Source organism: Chiloscyllium plagiosum, chromosome 43, assembly GCF_004010195.1.
Source record: "Chiloscyllium plagiosum isolate BGI_BamShark_2017 chromosome 43, ASM401019v2, whole genome shotgun sequence".
Classification (NCBI taxonomy): Eukaryota; Metazoa; Chordata; class Chondrichthyes; order Orectolobiformes; family Hemiscylliidae; genus Chiloscyllium; species Chiloscyllium plagiosum.
Genome location: NC_057752.1, coordinates 9,882,230 through 9,909,868, shown reverse-complemented (window position 1 = coordinate 9,909,868; position 27,639 = coordinate 9,882,230). Strand labels below are relative to the sequence as shown.

At 41.4% G+C, this 27,639-nt stretch overlaps 1 protein-coding gene across 2 annotated transcripts; it reads left to right on the top strand.

Annotated features, from left to right (window-relative positions):
- prim1 (DNA primase subunit 1) lies at nucleotides 1-27,639 on the top strand. Of its 2 annotated transcripts, XM_043682004.1 has the most exons (13): nucleotides 1-163; nucleotides 1,631-1,788; nucleotides 2,726-2,832; nucleotides 5,458-5,531; nucleotides 6,741-6,877; nucleotides 6,985-7,043; nucleotides 8,003-8,112; nucleotides 13,522-13,598; nucleotides 18,433-18,565; nucleotides 18,954-19,023; nucleotides 23,508-23,605; nucleotides 25,762-25,860; nucleotides 26,851-27,639. In XM_043682004.1, exons 1-13 carry the CDS (start codon nucleotides 49-51, stop codon nucleotides 26,868-26,870), a joined length of 1,257 nt encoding a protein of 418 aa, XP_043537939.1. In that variant the 5' UTR covers nucleotides 1-48; the 3' UTR covers nucleotides 26,871-27,639. The 2 variants fall into 2 exon arrangements, with proteins under 2 accessions (XP_043537939.1, XP_043537940.1); XM_043682005.1 differs by lacking the exon at nucleotides 8,003-8,112 and having other exon boundaries at nucleotides 13,514-13,598.

The window sequence follows — 27,639 nt, the reverse complement described above, 5'->3', positions numbered from 1 at the left end:
CCAGGGTTTCTGGGTGACAGCTTTTCCGCGCCTTTTTCGACAAAAGAAATGGCGCCCGAAGGGAATCAGTATGATGCGGCTGAATTACCAGATTTGCTGCCCATTTATTATAGACGTCTTTTCCCATATTCCCAATACTTCAGGTGGTTAAGTTATGGTGGTGGTAAGGAGGAATTTTTTTTCTAAGTTCATTTTGCTGCTTTAATGTTATGTGAAAGATTTTCTTCCTTGACTTGGGTAAAACTGAATGAACTTGTTTCCCTGCGTTTTGGTATTTATGCAAACTTAGACTAAATGCATTTAATTGCTACTTTGTAATTCTCCCGTTAAAAAGTATAAATGAACTAATTAAATAGATTAATCATGCCAGAAAGTTCGGCATTTTGGTATGTGCTTGAGAGTATGTGAAAACATCGCACTAATTGTTGTCTTACTTTGACTACTGTAAGTTGCTGCAAAACTCACGAATTTTGACTTCTTCCCTCCCACCCAAAAAGAAGCAAAATTGTTGGAAAGAAACTGAAATAACTTATTGGCAAGAATTGCATTTAAATCAATGCTTCTGCCACAAGGTTACTCAAATGCGACCCTGAGCTTGCTGTCGTTTATACAGCATTTCAGAATTGTGTAGTTTTACACGGGTTTTGTGCGCTCAATAGCATCTCTTGAAGCTTCAGAGCTCGTCTAAGGCACCATTCGCATTGTTCAAATGTAACTTTGTTTTCAACTAATCTGTTGTAGGCTGGTAGCAGGAAAAACTAATAAGTGCATTTCTTGCTGTTAACAGTGCAACCAGCTCACCAGTACCTTATAATGAAAGGAACCTAGCTTTTCTATCTCTAGCCCCAGATAATGGTTGACTAATGCTGTTTAAAGTTGTTTCAGTCACTTAGTAACTTTACGAAAACACAACCAAGGTAATGAGACATGGGTAATAAATACAGTCTTATGAGCATTTATGACACAGTGCACACAACTATTGCAATTGGGATTTCACTATAATCTTGATTAGATTAGATTACATTGTTGGCCCTTCGGCCCAACAAGTCCACACCGACCCGCTGAAGCGCAACCCACCCATACCCCTACATTTACCCCTATACCTAACACTACGGGCAATTTAGCATGGCCAATTCACCTGACCTGCACATCTTTGGACTGTGGGAGGAAACCGGAGCACCCGGAGGAAACCCACGCAGACACGGGGAGAACGTGCAAACTCCACACAGTCAGTCGCCTGAGGCGGGAATTGAACCCGGGTCTCTGGCGCTGTGAGGCAACAGTGCTAACCACTGTGCCACCGTGCTGCCTACCATGCATTTGAAAATGCTCTCCAGACCTATGTAAAAACATCCAGCCTTAAATGAATTATATTTTTCCTCTCCCAAATATAGATTAGGTTAGGAATACAAACACTTGGAACTCAACAAGTATGGTGAAATATAGATGATTGTGTCTGCCAGCGGTGAATGAAATTCTTTAAAAATGAAGTCTGTGTCGCACAGAAAGTTAGAAGACATCCTGTTATGTTAAATAAGCTAAAGACTCATTCTAAGAGAGTGCATCCCTAGGGTGGTGTTTTACACTCAAATCTATCAGTTAGATAGATACACTTTCTTTGTGTCAACAGTCTTCAAGACCTATTTCCAGAATCGAGAATTCTCCTTCACCCTGAAAGATGATATCTACGTGCGTTATCTGTCTTTCAATAATCAAAATGAACTGGAGAAAGAAATGCAGAAAATGGTTCCTTATAAGGTTGACATTGGAGCTGTTTACTCAAACAAGGTAACTTTTTTATATTCAATACCTCAGATGGCTCCAATTATAAATGGTGAATAAGAGACTACCATGATCTACAAATTTAAGAAAGAAATCAATGTAGTTATATTCCAGGAATTGGTGGGGGGTTTTTTTTTACTGTAAAAATATGGATAATGTTGGAAATATTTAGAATGTCTGGCTGCAAGTGTTGAGAGAGAAGACAAATTAATATTCCTGTTCTTTGACCTTTGGTCAGTGTTCATTTTATACTCGCTGAATGTGTTGTGTTGTGAAAAGAGTGAAGATGTTTTAAAAACATTTTGAATGATTTTCAGTCAAAGCCAGTTCATGAAATCTCAAGAGATCTTCCAAGTCACTCAGTGTGAGCGGCTGTGGCGATGTGCGTGTTTTGCATGATCTGGAGCTATGAATAATATTGGTAGAGGCTCCAACCTTCTTGCCATGCCATGCCATGTCTGATGATATGAGCTGTTATTGGTATGTGTTGGAATTATTTGCAGGTTGATATTTAATAGCTGACCACCTTTTCCAGAACAGTCTGAGATGGGTAAAAATACCTGAGCTGGCTAGTGATCACATCCAGTAAAGAAAACCTTGTAGCCTGGGTAGTGGATTATGGAATGCAGTAGCTTTCATTGCCCCTGGGTAAAGGGAGAAAGCATTGTAAAGGGAAATCCTGATTGCAGTTAAGGAACCAATATTAGATGCCTTTCTGTCGATGTTTGTTCTCCGGGGTAGCTGCACAATAAGACAGATTGGAAAAGCTGTGAAGAATCAGTTGTTAATAATGGCCAATTAACCAAGAGTCAGATGGCACCTGGTATCATATGTTGCAAAAATGTTAAAAATTCTGGATGAAGAGAAGAGAGACAATAAAAATTAATGACGTAGGGTGGGAATCTTACCATCAGTTCATAACTGTAAAGTGTTTCTTTTGTAGCCAAGCCAGCACAATTCTATGAAGTCAGGAACCTTCCATGCTGAGAGTAAAGAGCTGGTTTTTGATATTGACATGACAGACTATGATGATGTTCGAACCTGTTGCAGGTATGTTGATGTTTTGAACTTTTGTTTTGGCTATGTGGTGCTAAACCTGAGTTGTTAAGGTGTTGGCAACAGTCATCAAGTGTGGCAGCATCTGTGAGAAACAAAACATAATTAATGTTTTGGGTTAATAACATTTTTTGTCAGAACTGGGGAAAGTTGCTTTTATGTTTTTCACACTTGTAATTTGGGCTGCAGAAGAGCACTGAATCTGCATTAACACTGCTAAAAGCATTTCCCTTATCCTGACAGTAAAACTGTTGACCAAGGATGTTGAGGTACTCCAGTGTATAACGAACGCAGTTAGTTTAAAGTAATTTTAAAATTACAAATGCTTCTTTTGTGCAAGATAAATATGTTCAACCAGGAGCTTTTTGAGGTTTCCTGTGAGTTGTAAAACTTCACTGACAGAGACGTGTTAGATTTTCTATTATGTGGTTTCATCAGAAATTGAAGATTCAAAAATGAGGATTATGCAGTTATTTAGAAGACGTATACACAGCACAAGCTCTCAATTAATTTGGAATGTTAGAAACCAGCAGAGCTTTGAGTTCCATTTTATGAGATTTTGATTTAGATTTTGAATAGTTTATGGGTCAATGAAGAATTTCACTGCTTATAATTTTTTAAAAACTGTTACATGCTTGTTTTAAGGTGGGGGAAAAAAGATAGCTTATTAGTTTGTCATAGTTTGCTTTTCCTAATGTCTTAGAGTCATACAGCTCAGAAGAGGTCTTTCGAGCCATTGAGTCTATGCCAACCCAACTCCACTAGTCCTTGAATGTTATGACGTTAAGTGATTTATCTAATAGTTTTTAAAGGTTATGTGTTCTACTTTTCCCGGGTAGGGCATTCCAGATTCCCACTACCCTCTGGGTAAAAGAAGTTTCCTTAAATCCACTCTCAACTTCCAGTCCTTCACCGTAGAATTATGGCTCCTTGTTGTTGATCCATCAACTAAGGGAAACAGCTGTTTCCTATTCACCTTGTCCATGCCCCTTCTAATCTTGTGCACTTTAATCAGGTCACCCCTCAACCTTCTCTGCTTCAAAGAAAACAACCTGAGCTTATCCAGCCTCTTCACTGCTAAAATGCACCATCCTGGTGAATCTACTCTGCCTCCCCTCCCCTCCCCTCCCCTCCCCTTCCAAGGCAGTCACATCCTCTAGTGACACAACCAGAACTACACACAGTTCTGCAGCTGTGGCCTAACCAAAATTTTGTTTTTTAACAACCTGCAATATAACCTCCCTGATCTTTATAATCTATCCCCTAGCTGATAAAGGCGTGCATGTGTCATGTCTTGTTAACCTGTCCTGCTGCCTTCAGGGATCTGTGGACAAACATCCCTTTTATTACTCTGAGCTTTATAGTGTCATTCGTCGAGTACTCCCTTGTGGTGTTACTGCTTCCAAAGTACATCACCACTCATTTTTCAGGGTTAAATTCTATCTGTCAGTGATCTACCAACTGACCAACCCACCGAGATCTTCCTGTAACCTGAGACCTTCTCCTTCACTAATTACCCAGTCAATCTTTGTATCATCTACAAATCTACTTACTTCCCCCAAGTAGATCACATGAACGATAAGGGACACAGCACTGATTGCTGTGGTACACCCCTGGAAACCGGCCTCCATTTATGCAGACAAACTTCTACCACCACCTCTGTATCCTATCACTAAGCCAATTTTGGATCCAACTTGCCAAGCTATTCTGGATCCCTGTGGGACCTTGTCCAAAGGCTTCACTGAAATCTTATAAACTACATCAAATGCACAATCCTCATCTCGTCACTCCTCGTCACCTTTTTGAAAAGTTTAATCAAATTTGTTACAAAAGGCCTTCCTCTGACAAAGCCATGTTGATTATCTCTGATCAAACCTTGCCCCTCTGAGTGGAGATTAATTCTCTCCTTCTTCAGAATTTTCATCAACACTTTCCCTACCACTGATGTAAGACTCACTGATCTGATCTGTAATTCCCTGGTTTATTTCTACTGGCCTATTATTGAAAAATGGAACCACATTAGCAGTCAACCGTCTTGTAGCACTTCCCTGTGGCGAGAGAAAAATTAAAAGTTTGGGCCACTTTTAAGCCCACCAAAACCTCCAATATCTCCTCACTTCCTATGTCAACCTGCTGAAGAGCCTCTTTATTCCTCTTCCTAAATTCTATACCTCCATCCTCCTCCTGAAGGAGGACAGGTGTGAAGTACTCGTTTAACACACCACCAGTGTCCTCCAGCTCCATGCACAGATTGTAGTCTTGGGTCCTAATGAGCCCTACTCATTCCCTGGTTATCCTCTTCTCCTGAATATACATGGAGAATCCCACGGTATTCTCTAATCTTACCCACCAATGTCTTTCCATGCTGCCTCTTTGCTCTCCCAATTGCTTTCTTAAGCTCCCCCAGCTCTTTATATACCCTACGAGTGCCTTAATTGGTTTACTGCCTTTGTATCTACTAAAAGCCTTCCTTCCTTTTTTGTCCAGGGTTCTCTGGGCTTGTTATGCTTATATTTTACTTTTTTGAATATCTCATGTAGATAACAATCAAAGCATGTATTTTATAATAATGTTCAAGATTATTCAGAAAAAAATTGTTGAGTTATTTATATTCTTTAGCTCTGCAGATATTTGTCACAAGTGCTGGACACTAATGACGATTGCTATCAAGATTCTGGACAGAGCATTGGAAGGTTAAATTACTTCTTTTCTCCTCCTCCCCCCAGTAATTCTGCTTCCTGCCTTTGCTCAATTCTTTTCTCCTAAAAGTACTGACTTGTTCTGCACTATGGTTCCATAGTGCGCTACAACCTCTCGATTCATGGATTAGCAGTCTCTGTTCTTGAGCACCTGTCTGTGGACCACGCATCTCATGTTCCAAAGGAGTACATGAATAATTTTTGGAAACTTGAACACTACCTATTTTGCTTTCTTTGATGCTGATCTCTCCCTTGCCACCAGAGCGTTAAGGTTAGTTGTAACATGCTGAATACTGCTTGAGTTAAATTGAGTCAACCTGAGGATAGTTCGAGTCTTTGGGTTGTTTGGTCCATCTGGGCCAGCACAACAGCAAGCACTTTAACTCTGTGGAAATACTTTGTTTCTGAGCTTTGGATCGATGCTGATTTCAATTACTGGTAAAAGTTAAAACAGTACTAACTTTTCGAAACACATTCACTCTACCTCCCCAAAAGAAATGGATTTGTGGTATTATCATGAGACTGGTTATCTGGAGCCTCGGGTAACGCTGTAGACAACTGGGTTTGAATCCTACCATGGCAGATGGAAAAATTTGCATTCAAAATCTGAAACTAAAAGTCTAATGATGACAATGAAACCATTGTCAATTGTCAGGAAAACCCACTGAGTTCACTGGTGTCCTTTTTTACCTGGTCTGGCCTACATGTGACTCCAGACCCACAGTAATGTGATTGACTCACAACTGCCCTTTGGGCAACTAGCCATGGTCAATAAATGCTGGCCTAGCCAGCAATGCCCACATCCTGTGAATTAATAATTTTTAAAAAAACATCCCAGAGGTGCTTGATAACCACTTGTGCAACTATCTTTATTGCTTTCCTGAAGTTAAGCAACAGGAACATGATGTTCTCCCATTCTGCCTGGGCTCTCCATGAAGTTTGCTGAGATGACTTGTCTCTTCCTATGTGGAAGTCTCAACATAGTGCTTTCCTGGGTGCTGAGCTTGTGAATGATCACCAGCAACAAGTGTACTGTTCAGAATAACTTGATGCGGGTGGCCTATCAGGTTGGACCTAATATACAATATTGTTCTTGAAGGTATTCCTTTAGTAACAGAGATGCAGTGGTGCACATATTCTGAAATTAAATTTCATAGATTCTCAACCGTCTATATAATGCAGATTCCCTTGTTTGCATCACAGAGGACTTTGGGTTTCAACACCGTCTCTGGGTGTACTCTGGCCGAAGAGGGGTCCATTGCTGGGTCTGTGATGACAGTGCACGGAAACTTTCCCAGGCAGCTCGGTCCGCTGTTGCAGAGTACCTGAGTGTGGTCAAGGTAGGTATCTTCTCAGCCGTGAGATTAGTTGCTCTTTTAGATAAAAAGTAGGATGTATCCATTCTGCCATCTGTTTATAATGCCAAATGTTGCTGACCGTTTTACAGGGTGGAACGGATACAATCAAGAAAGTACGTTTGAATAGTCCCATTCATCCTTCTATTCAGTGAGTACACTGGAGTTTAAAAAATGGCTTTGTTACATGTCGTTATATTAACCTTGTTTTGTGGATTAATTTTAAACCATTCTTATTTCATTCTGTCCTGGTCATGTGTTCAAGCCCCACCTGATATTTAACCACAAAGTCAGACGTTTTTATTAGAGGTATTTTCTTTGGGATGAGAACATTGAAACTGCCCTCTTGAGTGGATGCAAAAGATCTGATGGCACTAACCAAAAAAGAGCAAGGGTGTTATCCTTCGTGACCTTGCCAATACTTCTCCTTCAAATTGACATGAAAAAGGCAGATCTAATCATTATCTCCATTGGTGTTTGCCTTGTATAAATTGACTTCTGGATTTCCTTGTATTGTGGCTGTGATTACACTGAAAAATACTCCACTGGCTGTGAAGCATTTTGGATGTGTTGAGGTGCAAGTCTTTATGAAGACGTTTGAATGTATCCATCTGTAGTTGATCACTCATGCAACTATGGGGTCATTATACCATTTAAAACTGCATTATCCTACTAAAAGTATGTGCTTTTACGTTTGATTAACCACTTGGTGAGATCAAAGACTAATTTATTCAAGGCTGTTGATCAAAACCTTAGCTTTGTGGCAATTATGAGACTGGATATTATGGCTCCAGCATTTGTTTTTCTCTGGTGTTTTCTTGGACTGAGGTGTGTGCACACAAAACCTTTTATTATACAGTGCACTCAAATTGCTTGCAGTGTTGCTCAGTGAGTCAAAGGTTCTGTATATTGTGTATTGAATAAGTGAAATCTCATTCGTGGGGAGCATAAAGTAGTTGATAATTAGCAGTGTGCTGAATTTGATCTTTGGCAGTCTGGAAGCCCAGGTGTATGAAAGTAATTTTCTGCTTGCAATGCAGTGATCTGGATAGTGGGCTGGGGGTGATTTATTAATGATTGCTAATTATGTTGTTTTTGCTCTATTTGTAGGGAATCTATCACTGTGATTGATAGCTATTTTGAAGACTACGTTCTGAATAAACAAGATGTCTTTGGCAGTAAAGAAACTTGGCAGAAAGTCTTAGCTCTGGTCCCTGATGATATCCTTTGATGGGAATTGGTACATTTTTGATGAATCTATCGTTCACTTTCTTGTTTTTAATTGGTATAAGTAAAAGGTTTCTTGGATTAATATCTCCATATTGCTATCCTGTCCCTGGGCTTATACTTTGGATCTAGTCCAGATAGGAGCAGTAATTGTCTTTTCAGAATTTCTAGATTGTTACAGCTTAGGAGGTCACTTTGCCTATTTTGTCTGTGCTGGCTGTCCGCATAGGCAACTGATATAGTGCCACTTTCCCATCATCTCCCTGTAACCCAGCATATTCTTTCTTTATAGATAATCCAATTGTTCTTGGAAGCCTTGATCCACCATGAATCCTAATCACTCGCTGTATGAAGAAGTTTCTCCTCGTGTTGCCGTTGCTTCTTTTGCCAATCACCATAAGTGTGCCTCTGGTTCTCAATCCTTCCTTTTGAGAACAATTTCTCCTGACATACTCTTCCCAGTACCCTCTTGATTTTGAATGCATCTATCTAATCTCCTCTTAACCAGCTCTTCAAGATATCCGTCCCAACTTGCCTAATTTATGTAACTGATTTGTTCCTCATCCGTGGGACGTTCTTCAATCTTTTCACCATAGAATCCCTAATTTGTGGAAACAGACCATTTTGGCCCAACAAGTTCACACCGACCCTCCGAGGAGTATCCCACCCAGACCCATTCCCCTACCCTGTTACTTTTAGTTTACATTTACTAGCTTGCACATCCCTGAACACCATGAGCCGTTTAGCATGGCCAATCCACCTAATCTGCACATCTTTGGACTGTGGGAGGAAACCCGTGCACCTGGAAGAAACCCACACAGACCAGGGGAGAATGTGCTCACTCCACACAGACAGTTGCCCAAGGCTGGAGTTGAACATGGGTCCCTGGCGCTGTGAGGTAGCAGTGCTAACCACTGAGCCACCGTGCTGCCCTTACAGGTAATCCGATCCCTTTCTGCATTCCCTCTAGTGCCTTTGCATCCTTCCTGAAGTGTGGTACCCAAAACTGGACAGACCTAAAGTTGAGGCCAAAGTAGTATTTTGTGCAAGTTTAACATATCCTCCTTGCCCTCTATTCCATGCTGCTATTAATGAGGCCCAGGATGTTGTGTGCTTTATTAACCACACACTTGAGCTGTCCTGCCCGCTTTTGTACACCTACACACCCAGGTCCTTCAGCTCCTACACACCCCCTTAGAATTATACCTTTCACTTCATGTTCTTACTACTAAAGTGAATCTCTTTCTCTCTTCCCCCCCGAGGCTAGTAGATAACCTGGATGAAATAGACCTGCAGTTTAAGTTGTAGTGTCACAAGTGGTGATCCTGTCAGTGCTGTTGATTCAACGTTAACCAGATTTAATATGGAATTAGTCAGCCATTTAGTCTGTTCTATAATGCACTAAGATCATGGTTCGCCTGTCACCCAACTCTGTCTTCCCAAATTTTTTCCCCCCCATAATCTTTGATACTTTTGAAGTAAAATCTATCCTGGTTTTAAAATTAACAATTGGCCAATCATCATTTGCTGTATGTGAAAGAGAGTTTCAATCTTCCAGTTTTTATGTGCAAAATTGTTTCTTGTTTTCACTACTCCGATCCATTTCCAATTTTTAGATTCTGACCCTTAGTCCTAGCCTTCTAAATTAGCCAAAATAGCTATTCTTGATCTGTTTCTGTTTTCCCCTTATGTGATTATTAATATGTATAGGATTTTAGATGACATCTAGCTACTGTTATTTATTGGTGAATTTATTAATGAGTTCTGTCAGTTGATAAATTTGGATAGTTTTGTTCCATTTCGCATTGGAATTCTCTGACTGCCAGGCCTGCTTGTGTTCTAAGAGGTAATGTCTCATTAAATTGCAAGGCATGTTCTGAATGTGCACAGCAATAATAAAGTAAATTAACTGATATCTCACATTGTGTAAGCATATATGATTTGATTACCATTACAGTGACATGGTTTCATCAGTGAGCCTCTGGTGAAGCACTGGTGTTATGGCTCGCTTTCTATTTGTGTTTCGGTTTCCTGGGGTTGGTGATATCATTTTCTGTGGTTACATCATTTCCTGTTCTATTTCTCAGGAGGTGGTAGATGGGGTCTAACTCGGAGTTTGTTGATAGAGTTCTGGTTGGGATGCCATGCTTCTAGGAATTCTCGTGCGTGTCTCTGTTTGGCTTGTCCTAGGATGGATGTGTTGTCCCAATCGAAATGGTGTCCTTCCTCATCCGTATGTAAGGATACTAGTGAGAGTAGGTAATGTCGTTTTGTGGCCAGTTGATGTTCATGTATCCTCGTGGCTAGTTTTCTACCTGTTTGTCCAATGTAGTGTTTGTTACAGTCCTTGCATGGTACTTTGTAAATGACGTTAGTTTTGCTCATTGTCTGTATAGGGTCTTTCAAGTTCATTAGCTGCTGTTTTGGTGTGTTGGTGGGTTTGTGGGCTACCATGATGCCAAGGGGTCTGAGTTGTCTGGCAGTCATTTTTGAGATGTCTTTGATGTAGGGGAGAGTGGCTTGGGTTTCTGTACGTGTTTTGTCTGCTTGTTTGGGTTTGTTGCTGAGAAATCGGTGGACTATGTTCATTGGGTACCCATTCTTTTTGAATGCACTGTATAGGTGATTTTCCTCTGCTCTGCGTAGTTCCTCTATGCTGCAGTGTATGGTGAATAATTGAAATAATATTCTAATGCAGCTTCGTTTGTGGATGTTGGGATGATTGCTTCTGTAGTTCAATATTTGGTCGGTATGTGTTGTTTTCCTGTAGACATTGGTTTGAAGTTCCCCATTGGCTGTTCGCTCTACCGTGACATCTAGGAATGGCAATTTGTTGTTGTTTTCCTCCTCTTTGGGGAATTTTATGCCAGTAAGTGTATTATTGATTGTCCTGAAAGTTTCCTCTAATTCCTTTTTGTTTAGTGATGACAAAGGTGTCATCCACATAGCGGACCCAAAGTTTAGGTTGGATGGTTGGCAGAGCTGTCATGTTGAAAATGCCAGAGAATAACCAAAAGGTTAGTCATGAGGAAAAAAATCAGAGTACAAAGGAAGCTAGCTAAGAATGGATAGGTATATGAATAGGAAGGGTTTGGAGGGATATGTGCTGGGTGCTGGCAAATGGGACTAGATTGGGTTGGGGAGAAAGTGAGGTCTGCAGATGCTGGAGATCAGAGCTGAAAATGTGTTGCTGGTAAAGCACAGCAGGTCAGGCAGCATCCAAGGAACAGGAGAATCGATGTTTCGGGCATAAGCCCTTCATCAGGCTTATTGGGTTGGAATATCTGGTCGGCATGGATGGGTTGGATCGAAGGGTCTGTTTCCATGCTGTACATCTCTATGACGTTAAGTGTTCTACATGTATTTAATAAGGAAAAAAGTAAATGAAGTGTGGTCCAATAAGGTGAGAATGGGAATGGAAGATAAGGTAATGGTGGATGGAAAAATGTTTCTATCTTCATTTATAGAGGATATAAAACCAAAATTTCAGTCATACCTACAAATCAACAGATGCAAGGAAGAGAAGTTGGCAAAATTACTAACACTAGGGCAGCAGTACTAAGCCAACTGTTGAAGCTGTGGGCTGGCAAGTCTGAGTCCAGGTGATTTCATCTTTGAGTATGAAAATCAGTGGGTGATGAGCTAGTGGATATGCTGTTAAGTTCCCTGGATACAGGCAAAGTTCTAATAGTTTGAAAAGTAGCAAGTAGAAACTCCTGATTTCAACAAGAGTGAGACATTGGACCAGTTAGCTTGATGTTTGTTGCGGTGATGGTGTTGGCATCAATCATGAGATTTTATAGCTAGGCACTCAGGAAAAACTCAGTAATTGAGCATCAATGTGGTTTTGTGAAAGGAAAGTCATGTTTGTTGTAGATGAAGGGGAACCTGTAGACATACTATATTTGGATTTTCAAAACAGGCATTTGATAAGGTGACAATCAGATATTGTTGAAAATCAACAGTCATGCTGTTTGGGATAACTTATCACCATGGAAGTATGGTTGACAGCAAGTAGTATGCATATGAGTCTCTTTCTGATTGGTAGGGTGGGAGGACTGGGGGTCCCACAGGGATCTGTGCTCTGACCTCAATGTTTTACAATGACTTACATGAGAGTAGTAAAGGCATGGTAGCTAAATTCACAGATAACACTAAGTTGGCTAGGAAAATACCTTCTTAGAAGACAAGGAAGTTACAGATGGATTAGGAGGCAGGGTGTTTGAATATTTATCGGACAGAGGTGGATTGATTCTTGTTTGCAGGAGAATCCTAGGTTATCAAGCCTCGATGAAAATGTAGAATTCAAAAACCTGAGATTTGAGGGACCAAAATGGTCTACTTTTCCTATCTTGTATATTCTTCACCTCAAAGTCAAATTCCCATTCTTAACCCATAACTGATTGAAAAGAACACTTCCTTAAATAGATTTGTAACTTTTGAACTTATTTTTGTGTCTTGGTGTTTAGTTTTCTTTTTAATCATTTTTTATATAATTGTATTTTTTCAATAAAATACCAATCTCCTGAACCATGAGAGAATGGGTGGAAGAGTGAAGGGTTTTTGCTAATGTTAAACTTTCTGAAGGAATTCTCAAAACCCAAGTAAATATTTTTTTTTTACTTCATTCTCCAGTCAACTAATAAGTTAATTCTTGGCTGTACTTTTCCATCTCCTGGAGCTTTTGTTTTGTCTGTATGTGTTCAGTGATTTTTACTGGTCTCGTAATTTCAAAACCTGGAACATGAGTTAAAATCCCATCGTGGCAGAAAAACCTGGGAATAAAAATTTGCTATGTCTAAGTGAGTGTGAAGATGTTGGGAGAAAAATGGAACTGATTCAGTCAGTCCTTCAGGAAAGGAAACTTGCCATCCTTTCCTTGCCAGACTTATTTTTGACTTCAGTCCCACACCAATATAGCTGGCTCATAGTAGTGTGATACAGCTGAGTAGTAGTATAGGTAATAAGTGCTTGCTTCATTGGCACTCACATCCAGAGAATTAATTGAATATTTTTAAAAGAACTTCGCTTTCTCTAAATTGGACCCACATTTTATGGTGCTATTTCATAACCGAGTTTGTATTTCGAAGGAATCTACATGCACAAAGGTCTGACTGATACATCAGGTTTTACAGTGTAACCACAAAAGATGCAAAAATGCGATTTAAATTACTGTTGTAAAATACTGGGGCAAGTTGACCCAGTTAATGTCAACACAGGAACTTCTTGGATTAGTATTGCACAACAATTTTATTCTTAACATTCTGCTCCTTGTCAATTTCAATTTTCTTAAGAGTTGATGCGATAAGCTTAATTTAGTTCCTTTATACTTTCACATGGTTTAAAATTTGTTCAAATATGTACATGAATTGATGGAGATATTTTCTTTAACAGCCGTGCACAGTTTCATGAGGGATTGCAAATAGATTTTGACAAAGCACGAAATGCAACCGATCGCTGGAAATTGTTGCAACGCACTGTAAGTGGTCATACCATCACTTAAATCGTGATAATACAACTGAGTGTGATTCAAAAGAGCAGTGCAATTGAGAAATGGAGATGACCGCATTAAAGTGATGCATTTAATTTTGTCTGACCCTTAAATATTTTCTACTTTCTCCTCTCACTGCAAAGCTGAGCTCGAGTGGATTTCTATCCGTGTTGGAAGCTCTGAACTCACCGCAATTGTCCTTTGTGCATTCACCAAAATAGAGTTAATAGAGTATTTTAAAGTAGTATATTACAGCAGAATGCATTCATTCCTCAGTTAACCAAACCTACAGTGTGCCACCTTGACCAACAACAGCCACCGTGGCAGAAGCTAGCAATTTAATGTGGTTTTGGTTTGTGGTTTGATCCCATCCCATGGATTGTTTTCAGGCAATAGGTTATTGTATCTTATTGATCTTGCAGTTTTATTCAAGCAATGGCATATATCAGCAGTTAGAGCATTCCACATTTAATACATGATGATATTTGTCCCAAGAAATTACTCATTAGTACCTGATTGATTGATTGTTTGCCTTAATGAAGAATAACATACAGTTGAGCACAATCTAATATATAGGTTGATGGGTATAATGCATTTCATCCCGTAGTTAGGGTAATTGCTGTGTCATTTTAATTCATCAGTGGTAAACCACACATTCCAAGTAAGTTGCAAGAAATTGGATGTCTGATTAGCTGCTGAGCATTGTATTGATGCCACCATTTTGGGTTGGTGAACATGTGAATGTTAGATAAAGCTCTGCTGTTACTCCTTTCTCATTCCACTGGTGTGAAAACTGAGCACTGGGTGAGTCACTTGGACTGTCTTTGTGGTGTCAAGATCCCAGATAAGTCACGCTCCAGTGTGAAACCTGACTTGACAGGCCGCAAGTTTTATTTTTTCACTATTGTGATGGCAATGTAGTTTAACTCAAAGGAACAAAACAAAATTATTTGAAACAGTCATGTTGCAAGTTTTTAAGAAATGAAGGTTCAACCCTTTTCACCTTAGGAACAGGAGTAGGCTATTCAACCCCTTGAGCCAGTTCCACTATTCAATTATAGCTGATCGATGGCCTAACTTGCCTTTAGCCCATATCCTTTAAAAGTTTTTGGTTGACAAAAGTTTATCAATCTCTGATTTAAAACTAATAACAGATCTAGCATCAACTGCTGCTCTTGTGGAAGAGTGTTCCAAACATCTATCACCTCCTGTGTGTTTAAGTGCTGGGTGATGGGGATGCATGAAGGCTGTCTGGTTGTAAGCTCACAAGATGGAAGATGAGGTATTCTTCCTTCAGTTTGCATGTGGCTGTATTTTGATGGTGGGGTCGGCCCAGGATGAGCCTGTCATTTGGGAGGGGGAGTTGACATGGTGGGGTTGATTGGAGTGTACAGACCATAGCTGTTCCCTGATCCGGTCCCTGAGTTTGAGCTTGGTCTCTCCGATGTAGAGAAGATCATGTTGGGAGAAATGGATGCAATAAATCAGGTTAGGGAAAATGCAGCTAAATCTCTACTGAATTTGGAATGATTCTTTGAGGCCTTGTACAGAGGCAAGAGGAGGTGTGAGGGCAGGTGTTTCACCTCCTGCAGCTGCAGGAAAAGATGCCAGGTGTGGAGGAGAGATTGGTGGGGAGTGTGGACCTAACAAGAGAGTCATGGAGGAAATGGTCCCTGCAGAATGCAGATAGGGGTGGGGAGGGAAATATCATTTTGGTGGTGGGGTCAGACCACAGGTGGTGGAAATGGCAGAGGATGATGAGCTAGACTTAGAGATTAGTGGGTGGAACGTGAGGACATTCCACGTGAACTGCCTCAATTTCTCCACCCCGTTACCCGCTCCAACCTCTTACCCTCGCAATGTGCAGCCCTCCACTCCAACCCCAACTCTCCATCAAACCAGCTGACAAGGGAGGTGTGGTGGTAGTTGGCACGCTGACCTCTACCTCGCTGAGGCCACACTCCAACTCTTTGATACTTTCTATTGCTCCCTTGATCATGACCTGACCTCTCATCACCACACCACCATCTCCCAGGTCATCCGCAATCTCATCGTCTTGGGAGATGTCCCATCCACAGCCTCCAATCTTATCGTTCCCCAACTCTGCACTGCCTGTTTCTATCTCCTACCCAAAATTTATACACTTGACTGCCCTGATCAACTGATTGCCTCTGCCTGCTCCTCTCCATTGTACTTCTCTCCTGTTATTGCAACTTTGTCCTGACCCCTATGGTCCAGAAACTTCCCACGCTTTCAGGACACCACCCGTGCCCTCTGCCGTTTCTGACTTTGAGTTCCCCAGCCGCCAATATTTCATCTTCACCACTGACATCCAGTCACTCTACATCTGTATTCCCCAGGAGGAGGGCCTCCAAGCACTCGGTTTCTTCCTCTCCCATAGGCCCAACTAATTCCCCTCCACTGACACTCTCATTCACTTTAGCAGAACTGGTCCTCGCCCTTACAACTTTTTTCCTTTCAATCTTCCGACTTCCTACAAACCAGAGGGATGGCTACAGGTACCGTATGGGTCCGAACTATTCCTGCCTCTTCATAGCTCGAACAGTTCACCTACTTCACCCACACCTTCCACCCTGTCCTTAGGTTTACCAAGACCACCTTTGCCTACCTCTCTGTCTCCATGTCCGACAACTGACTCAGCATCAACATCTATTTCAAAGCCACCAACTCCCACAGCTCAACCCCACACAGACACACTTCCATACTCCCAACCACCACTCCATATCTGCGCTCAGGATGAGCAATTCCATTCCAGGTCATCCGAGATGTCCTCCAACTTCAAGGACTGTAATTTTCCCTTCCGCGTGGTAACAATGCTCTCCACTGCATCTCCACCATTTCCCACATCTCTGCTCTCAAAGAAATCTCCCACAGAAAGGATAGAATCCCCTGGTCCTCACAGTCCACCCCACTAATCTCCAAATCCAGTGCATTATCCTCTGCCGCATGTAGTCTGACCCCATCAAATTGATATTTTCCTCCCCACCCCTATCCACTTTCTGCTGGGACTGTTCTGTGACTCTTGTTAGTTCCAACCTCCCCTCCGCAACTGACACCTTTACCTGCGGCTGCAGGAGGTGCAAATCCTGCCCTCCCATCTCCCCTCTTATCTCTGTCCAAGGCCCCAATCAGTCAGTCCGAGTCCTGCAGAAATTAGCCTGCATTTCCTCTAACCTGATTGCATCCATTGCTCCTGATATAGTCTCCTCTACATCGGAGAGACTTAGCACAAACTCTGGGACCAGTTCAGGGAACATCTATGGTCCGTACACTCCAATCATCTCCACCTTTTGGTTTGCCAGCCATTTCAACTTGCCCAGTGACGTCCATCCTGGGCCGACTCCACAGTTAAAATGAAGGCCACATGCAAACTGGAGGAAGAGCACTTTGTCCTCTGCCTCAGGATCTGGCAACCATACAGCCTTAAAGTAGAATTCACCAGCCCCACCCCTAATCATTCTAGGTCCAGCCCCCCTCTTCCATCCTGCCCCCTTGACCTGACCTAACCTGTCCATCTTCCTTCCCATGTATCTGCTCCACCCTTTGCACTGACCAGTCACAATCAACTGCATCCACATATTGATGTCCCACCCACCTTTCCCCCAGCCCGTCCATATTTACTTCTCTGCTGTCTTCCCTCTTCCCCAGCCCAGATGTAAGGTTATCGCTTTATACATTAACTCCCCTGCTCCTTTGGTGCTGCTTGACCTGCTGTGCTTTTGCCAGCTCCACACTTTATCGACCCTTAAACTGCTAACGCAGATCACACATTTCTTAAGATGGGTTATTAAGCGACTCAGGACTTTCTGCCCTGACCGTTTTGTAGATTGCTAAATTACGTTGCTGATGTCAGGCCAATTCTTACTCAATGACCTTTTTTCTCTCTGAAAGAAGCCTGCACACTTGATGGCCTTGTCAGTGATACTGTCTTTCTGGATAACTTGTTTCTATCTCTGTCTCCCTGTGTTTCAGGACACTTATTGCAGAGGGTGTCTCGTACATCTGTAGAAAGAAAGGAGACAAAGCAGAGCAATGGTCCAATTATTTTCTCCTAGCATTCTAAGATACTAAACTGTTCACCTCAAGGATGTTAAATGCACACAAATTACTACAGTTCAGCTGAAAAAAAGCTCTTCTCTCAATGCACGCAATCCTTAAATATAAATTAAACTTCAAGCCATACCTAGTCCTGTCCACTTCAAAACCCGAGTATCCAAGTAATGAAAATGATATATTCCGAATCTTTACGTTATAGTGGTAACAGTATGTAACGACACTCTTGTACGAGAGTAAAATATGATGATCATGAACAGTGGTTTTGCACCTCTATCTGGTGTTAGGCCAATGCATTTATAAATAATCTAGGTTTGTTTAGCATTGGTTAATAGGGTTTGAAGTCAAAAAAGTTTGTGAACAGCTGATATTTAGTTGCATGACTAGATTCATGAAGATTTGTAAACACCCTTTTTATATATTTTTCATCGTAAACTGTAATGGAAAAAGGACTGTTTGACAGGAAAACATGACAAGGAATAGCCTGGGTCAATCTGACAGGTGATTTGGGGGCTTTGCAAACTTTCATTAAAATCTTTAACTTTTGTGATGATTTCAAGAATAACGGGGCTTGATTTCCAGCAGGTTGTGACAAAAGTGAGTTGATGGTTTTATTCAAAACATTGGATGGTAATTGATTTGCAGCTGAAATAACAGTCAGTCTTTGGGAAGTCAGCTCATTTGCTGTACAACCTGCTTGTGTTGTCTTTGAATGTGAACTTTCTATTCATCAAATTGCTTTCTACAGTTAACCAAACAAATGAATGACCACCATTTAGAAGAGATTAAGCTGCAGTACTGCTATCCCCGTCTGGATATTAACGTCAGTAAAGGCATCAACCACTTGCTGAAAAGCCCTTTCTCCGTTCATCCCAAAACAGGTATTGTGTACCTGTCGTCTTTTCTTTCCTAAAGATTGACTGTGCTCTGCAACTGTTTGTTTGGTATCCTACTTCTCAATCTTTGGCAACTTTGCTCACTCTGTCTGTCTTGCTCTCTTGTTCTCTTTCTGTCTTGGCACCAGATATAAACCTGAGTGTACTAAAGCGATTAATTTCAACACTCCTCATTGTGTTCAAATCCCTCCATGGCCTTGGCCATCTGACTGCTTGTTGTTTCATCCGTCTTTTTTTAAACAAAGCTGTATAAAAAGGTTGTGGTACTTATGTTTTGTAGTGTTGCCACATCATTTTTGATAGTTTGATAGACAAAAAAACTTTCAACTGTATGTGCAGTATATTCCGCTCATCATTATTGTTGCTGTTCCAGGACGCATTTCAGTGCCTCTCGATGTCAAGAATGTGGATAAATTTGATCCTTTTAGTGTCCCGACAATAAGGTATGAAGGATATTGACATCGGGTATTTTTATGTATTGAGAAAGCGACTTAAGTGTGATTCCTTTTTTTTTTTTTGAAACTGTAGTGGTGGTATATATCAGGGTTCGTTTTAAAGTATAAGTAAGGCAGAAAAATAGCTCCATAGAAGGATTTTGAAATGTGTCCAGGCATCTGTAGAAGTAATTTGGTGCATCAACTTGGATTCTATAAGAAGTCACATTTATTCTAAAATATTAAAATGATCTATTTTACTTCATTTATTCCCAGCTTCTTTTCTTGTATCTTTTTAAGTGTCACCTACATGTAAGCACAACCCATGTTTTTGTAGTTGACATCCAAGATTGGGTTTCTGGCCCAGACAAATGCCTTCTGAGCAAAAATCACAAACTTACTGTCATGCAGAAGACGACCATTCTGCCCGCCGTGCTTGCAATAGTTCTACTCCTTTGTGCTAATCTCCTCCTGCCTTTTTAACCCCCATACCCTTGCACACCATTTCTTTCCAAATAATCATTCAGTGCCCTCTTGAATGCCTCGATTGAACCTGCCTCGACCACATTTCCAGGCAGGGCATTTCATGCCCTGACCGCTCACTGTGTGAAAAAGTTTTTCATTTGTATTACCCTTGCTTCATTTGCACATCGTTTCAAATCTATGCCCCTCATTTCTTTTACCAGCAGAAACAGCTTCACACTTGATTCTATATTTAGCCTGCTCACGATTTGGAAAGTCTTATTCAGATCTCCTCTCTTCCTTCTCTCCAGGGAGAGTCCCAACCTCAATCTATCCTCACCGCTGAAGTTTCTCATCCCTGGAACTATTTCAGTAAATCACTTCTGTACACTCTCCATGCATTCACACCTTTCCTATAATGTGGGGCCCACAACTGTCTGCAATACTCTGCTGAAGTCTAACAAGTCTCTTGTACAAGTTCAGCGTAGCCTCCTTACTAGAATTAGAATTAGAATCTTTACAATGTGGAAACAGGCCCTTCGACTCAACAAGTCCATTCCACCCAAACCTATTCCCCATTACTCTGGTATTAACCCCTGACTAATGCACCTAGCCTACACATCCCTGAACGCTATGGGCAATTTAGCATGGCCAATTCACCTAACCTGCACATCTTTGGATTGTGGGAGGAAACTGAAGCACCAGGAGGAAACCCACATGGGGTCAATGTGCAAACTCCACACACAGTCACCCGAGGCTGGAATCGAACCCAGGTCCCTGGTGCTGAGAGGCCGCAGTGCTGACCACTGAGCCACCATACCCTTTATTAGTAAAGAGTACTCGAGCACAATTAGTAAAACAGAGAACACTGTTTTATTTCTGCTCTGTCCATCTGTCCTACCGCTTTCAATGATCTGTGCACGTACATATCCAAGTCCCTCTACTCCTGCACCCACTTTAGAATTTAACCCCTATTTTATATTGTCTTTTGATATTCAAAGTACATCATCTCGTAGTTCTCTGCACTGAACTTCATCTGCCACCGATTGCCCACTTCAACTTGTCTAAGTCCGTTTTGAAATTGTATGCTGTCCTCTTCACAATTTAGGATTTTTCCAAGTTCCATGTCATCTGTAAACTTTGAAGTTGCCCCAGGAAAAGTGAAGTATACCAACACCTGAGGAACTCCTATAAACCTTCTTCCAGCCTGAAAAATATCCTTTGGCCATTGTTTTGTTTACCATCGCTTAGTCAATTTTGTATCCATGTTGCTACTGTCCTGCTAACACCATGACCTATAACTTTCCTCTCCAATCTGTCATATGGCACAGTTTTAAATGCCCTTTTGAAATCCATATATACCACGTCAACTTTACCTTCTTCAACCCTTGCTGTTACCTCTTCAAAAAAACCTCCAAGTTAGTTAAGCATAATTTTCCTATTAGAAATCCATGCTGACTTTTCCTAATCAACCCACCTTTTTCCATGTGAATACTAATTCTATCCCAAATAATTATAAGTTTCCCCACCAAAGTTCCCCACCACAGCTGGTCTGTGATTGCTGGGATATTCCTTAACCTTTTCTTGGACAAGGCCATAATGTTTACAATTTTCCAGTCTTCTGACACTTCCCAAGTCCAAGGAAGATTTTTTTAAAAATTGTAGCCAGTTCCCCCTGAAATTTCTACCTTCACTTTTCTTCAAAATCCTTGGATGCATCTCATCTGGTCCTGGTGCCGTGTCAACTGCAAGCACCAACAATTCATTCATGATTTCTTCCTTATTTGAAACCCTTCTGTTGACAGAGTTTCTTCCTCTGTCAACGTGGTCTCGGCAGCAGCATCCTCTTTTATAAAGACAGGTGCAAAATATTCATTTTAACAACTCTGCCATGCCCCCACCCCACACCCCTGTGTGTCAATCCCCTTTGATGTCTGATCAGCCTACTCTCCTTTAACCATTCTCTTACTGCTTATATGCCTATAGAAGCCTTTGGGAATTCCTTTTATGTTAGCTGCCAGTTTTTTCTCATTACTCTTTGCTTGTCTTATTTCCTTTTTTTACCTCCCCTCTAGACCTTTGATATTCCTGTTGATTCTGTTATTTTCTGTCTCTCACGTCATAAGCACATTTTTTTTTTTAAAAAAATGTTAATTTTGACCTCTTGTCATCCAGGGAATTCTGGATTTGTTTGTCCTACCTTTTTTTACATTAGAGGGAATATACTTCAATTGCATCCGTACCATCTGCTCCCTGAAGGTGGCACGGTGGCTCAGTGGTTATCACTGCTGCCTCACAGTGCCAGGGACCCGAGTTTGATTCCAGCCTCAGGCGACTGTGTGGAGTTTGCATGTTCTCCCTGTGTCTGCATCAGTTTCTTTCAGGTGCTCTGGTTTCCTCCCACGGTCCAAAGAAGTGCAGATTAGGTGGATTGGCCATGCTAAATTGCTGAGTGTTCAGGGATGTGTCGGTTGGTGCATTAGTCAGGGAGGAATGTAGAGTAGTAGTGTAGCGGAATGGGTCTGGGTGGGATAATCTTCGGAGGGTCGGTGTGGACTTGTTGAGCCAAGTAGTCTGTTTCCACACCAGAGATTCTATTGTTCAGTTACCGATCTTGCCACCGCCCTCTTATTCCAAATCAATTGTGTTTTAACTCTTGTGTTCTAACCCCATTAAAATCAGCTCTCTGCCAATTGGTTTTTCTCATGCTGGGCTGTTGCATGTCATTCTTCAGCACCAACCTGAACCTTATGGTTTTGATAAATGCAAGATCAAAACAAGGGTCATGATTTTCATCTGCAGACTAGTTTGTTGCAGCAGCGAAGGGGTGTCCCAACCAGTCCTTGGCTGTCACCATATGCATTTCTGGACGTTAGCCAATGAGGCAATTGCATTTCCTTTTTAGCTTCATGGCGAGGATGCTAAGGCTAGGTTGTAGCACGATACCTCAGGCAGTGACATTCCAGTCTGAATTGTATTGGGGAGGTGCCATTAACTGGCTAGTATACCATCAAGGAGAAATTGTCAGGGGGTTCTACTCTGGACTGTTATCCAGCAAGTCCTGCTGAAAGAATGTGTAAATGGCTGGTGAGGACCGGATCAGACTCCGCCATGATGCTCTGTGGTTGAAAAGTCCACATGATCCTGTGTCAAAACACTCATGAATGATGGTCAGTTGGGCAAATTGCAAGGTAACCTGGTGCCACAGAACAATAACTGACTAAGGAATCAATCCTCATGGGGGACATCCGGGTTGCTGATTTTGAGGGAGGAAGTTTTCTTTGGTTGTAATAGCGATCTGCTGAATGGAAACATGGCCTGTTCAGATGGTGGTAACTATGCAAGCGAATGGTCATGCAGCGATTGAGAATGTGATGTGCAGGTGACTGCATGTGACCGATGTTTCAAAGGTGTGCACATACATGGCTGCATGTCAATCTTTAAAATTGATTCCACGATGCAAAAGTGCACAGCAAGCAGAAATTAGAGTAAACAATGTCAAAACTAACATTGTGCTCAACTAATATCCTTTGTGCCAGCATGCTGCCTGATGGCAATCTCTTTAAATTCTTTCAAGCAATTCAGTGTCCAAAGGCACCTACCACAAACATAACTGTGTTGGGGCGGCACGGGTGGCTCAGTGGTTAGCACTGCTGCCTCAGTGTCAGGGGCCCAGGTTCGATTCCAGCCTCGGGTGACTGTGTGTGGAGTTTGCACATTCTCCCCGTGTCTGTGTGGGTTTCCTCCAGGTGCTCTGGTTTCCTTCCCGGTCCAAAGATCTGCATGTTAGGTGAATTGGCCATGCTAAATTGTTCAGGGATGTATAGGTTAGGTGCATTTAGTCAGGGGTCAATGTAGAGTAATGGGTCTGGATGGGATACTCTTCAGAGGATTGATGTGGACTTGTTGGGCCGAAAGGCCTGTTTCTACACTGTAGGGATTCTAATTCTAATAACATTGCTTCAGTGCCTTCAGGCAAACAAAGTTGTGTTTTGTAATTTACAATGGGGTAACCTCTGATTCTCTTAAAGTTATCTTTGCAAGGAGCTTGATAAGAAAACTAAGGAAGAGCAAGAAGTTACAAGTGCTGAGAACGGTGAAGAGCCGGAGATGAAACGTCGCACCAGAGGTAAATATCTAGATGAGGCTGTGGGCATTGTCGTCAATAAGTTACCCATCCCAGTTTGCATTTGAGAACTGCTGAAAATCAGTCATGTTGGTGTGTGTCTGGAGTCACTGAGCGTAGAACAGATCAGGATGGCAGATTTCCTTCCCGAAAGAAAACACGTGAACAGGATCACCTTTTATACGATTATTGATAAATTTCATAGTAACTACTGAGACTAACATTTAATTCTGGCTTGACTGTTTTAATTATTCAATTTTCTTTCATAAACTTAAATTCACCTAGTTTTAGGGGCCTTTAGATTACTTGCCCAGTGACAATATCACAACGCCACCATCTCATGTCTGAGAACAATGCTGTGTAATACTGCAGGTTCAATACGATATTCAGGCATTTCTCCTAAAACAACTAATCATCCACTTTTGTCATCTTTCTCCCCTGACAATCCTGGCTTCTGTTGAAGTCTCACTCCAAGGTGTTACTCACCCTACAGTACATCATTTATGTGTACAGTTTTGGGCAGATATGGTTTCATCAGATGCAATTCAGATATGGTTTGCTGGACTGGTTCCTGAAATGAAATGGTTATTTTTGAGCAAGCTTCTGCTGGTAAAGTCTATATTCAAGGACTTCAAAGCCCTAGTTTAGGCCTCCACTTGCTAGAGTTTTCTAATCAACGTTTTCAGAAATATGATGATGCACCTCTGGAGCAAATGTAACTTGAACCTAGATCTCCTGATTCCAAGATAGTGACACTACCACTACACCAGGACCCTAAAAGGCCAGCCCTGGAATATTTGCTTTAAGAATCAACTGCGCTCTCTTATCCCTGCAGCATGGTTTCGAGGTCTACAGCACCAGGAAAGGCCCATTGAGTCTGTGCCAGTCAAAAACAACTACTTATCTATTCTAATCCCATTTTCCCAGCACTTGGCCCATCATTGTGGTGCATGTCTAAATACTTCTGAAATGTTGTGGGTTTCTGCCTCCACCCTTACAGGCAGCAAGTTCCAGATTCACACCATCCTCTGGGTGTCAAGACATTTCCTCTCAGCCCTTCTAAAATTCTTGTATCTGCTTCCCTCCCACCCCCCGTCGTTGATTTCTCCTCTGGAGGGATGCCTCTCATAATTTTATACATCTCAATCATGTCCTCCCTCAGTCTTCTGTGCTCCAAGAAAAACAATCCCAGTCTGTCTCTTCATAACTCAAAACCCAGGCAAGTTCCTGGTAAATATCCTCTGCATCCTCTCCACTGCAATCGCATCCCTTCTATGTGGATTCTAATACTATATACAATACTCTAGCTGTAGTCTAACCAATGTTTTATACAGTTTCAGCATCACCTCCCTGCTCTTAAACTCTCTGCCTCATCTAATAACAGCAAGTATCTCATGTGCCACCTTCACCGTTCTTGCCTGTGTCACTCCCTTAAGGGACTGGTGCATGTACGCACCAAGGTCCCTGTGAACCTCCGTGCTTCCCAGGGTCCTAAAGTTCATCATGTGTTACCTTGTTTGTACTGCACTCAACCCATCTGACCAGCCCATTTATATCCTCACTATTAACCATCCCACCAATTTTTATATCATTTGCAAACTGAGTGATAAACCCTCCTACATTCAAGTCTAAATCATTTATATAAACCACAAACTGCAAGGGTCAGAAAAGTGATTGCTGCGGAACCCCATTGGATGCCGGTTTCCATTGGGAAAACCATCGCTAAAAGCGTTTGCTCTGTTCATCATGGCCAAATCATATCTGATCTTGTTAAAATTGCCTTCCTCCAGTTTATAACTTCAAAGTCAGGCCCATCCGTGTCTTTTTTTCTATAACAATGGTGAATCTACATCTTGGTTTATTCTTGAAAAGACTGTAATTTACAACCTTGTCAGAGGTTGACTTAATTAAGGCTAAATTGGACAGATGTTTGATAGGCCAAGGGAGTTTAGGGTGATGGGGTGACGAGCAAGAAATTAGAATTGAGATCATGACTGGTCAGCTCTTATCTTGTTGAATGGCAGAGCTGGCTTAGGGGGGCTGAATGGCTTGCTTCTCCCATTTAATATGATCTTACAAAACTGAATATTGGACAGAAACCATGTGGGAATGCAGTACACATGGGTGAGTGAATTCCTCTTAAATTTCTCTGCACTCAGATTATAAGAAAACAAGCCTCCTTGGGCCCATCAAGATTTTTGAGCAATTTATAGAGAAGATGGAGCAATCACGAAAGGGACAGTTGCTGAAACAGAGTGGTGAGTATTGTTTAGGATATCTTTAAAAAGTATTATTGCATAATCTTGCCAAAATTCAGAGCTATGAGGAAAGCCAGTACAGGTCTAGTGAGGCTTTTTTAAAATGTGGAAAGGACTGTTGTTTTCACAGGCAATCTTTTGCTTAGTTTGGTTTTTATTTTGAATATTTCTAATTTGGAATTAAACCATAAGTTTGCTTTGACTGTTGAAGCTTTTCTCAAGAATAAAGTTATGTTTGACTCAATTGTTTGAATTCTTGTCTTGTACTTGATTCAGGAGAATATTGCCTGAGGAGTAATGGGATGGAGCTTTGAATCTACCTCCTGAACAAGCTCAGCATTTGAAAGTGCTCCACCCAATTAATTGCTTTTTGGGTTGATTGTTTTAAGTGGACAAATGCAGAAGTCATTCTGGACCTGAGGTGCCTGCCCCACACCAACTGATAAATGACTGGTCAATTTGCTTAGATAGTATTGGTTGAGGTCATAGTCATACAGCACGGAAACAGACCCTTCAGACCAACCAGTCCATGCTCCTTGAATGCTGCCTGACCTGCTGTGCTTTTCAGCACCCCTCTCCACTCTGATCTCTAGCATCTGTAGTCCTTACTTTTTCCTCCATAATCCCAAACTAAACTAGTCCCACCTACCTGTGCTTGGTCCATATCCTTCACACATTTCTTACTCATTTACTTATCCAAATGTCTTTTAAATGTTGTAACTGTACCCACATCAACCACTTCCTCTGGAAGTTCATTCCACACACGAACCACTGTGTGAGAACAATTACCCCTTGTCTTTTTTTTTAATATATGGGTAGTTCAGGAAGTGAATAAATTGGGAAAACCTTTGCAATGTTCCCCACACAAATGGTATGGTGTCAGCATGGAGAACTCTTTGGAGGGGAGAAAAGAAACACATGATCAAATACTGTATCTGACACTTATTTAAAGTGCTACTTTGATTTATTGTTCAAACACTTTTATTTCAGATAAAGAAGGAGATTTTTGATGTCCCCCAATGAGCAAGTTCTTTTTCAACTGCGTTTCAGCATATGTTGGCTTGCATCACGAGGTTGGAAAGCTTGGAACCGTGACTGCCTTCTGACTTCACTGCTGTAGCTGCAAAGAAGATTTAAAAGTTTGTGATGTACCAAAATGCACTTCAGTTCTGAGCAGCCTTTAGTTAAGGCCTGTGGAACACTGTTTCAGAATTCCTACTTTAGAGGTTTATATCATTTTATATCTAGCAGATATTTATATATCCACATTTTGTCTCTTGGTAAGATTCCTTTTATTTTTCTTCTGCATTTCAACTTATTACTAATTGAATCACTTAGATCTTAAGCTACATTATGCAACATCATGTGGAAGAGTCACCTTTTTAATTCAAGGTGGCAGTCAATCCCAGGACTCTTTAACTGTTGAACTTTGGCAGAAGAGCCATCTAGAATGGGCACCATTTTTCTGCAGGTTTCTTAAGTTCTGGGTAAAATTCAGATATGATGGATGAGCTGTAAAACCCCTGTGGGAAATTGAAGGATGAACGTTGAGGGACAATGTCCATATACTGGAGTGTGAAGAATAGTGAATTGGGACTGGGGAACTACTGGTATCTGTGGACCTCAACCCCAGTAGGCATCTTTCCATTTTCATCCAACACTTGAAGAGGAAAAAAAAACACTGATGCACACTTCACTAGAGACTTGATTGAAAGTGTACTTTGTAAACTTATGCAAGCAGTCTCCATTACTACTCAATAAAGAGATGTTTTTATTCTG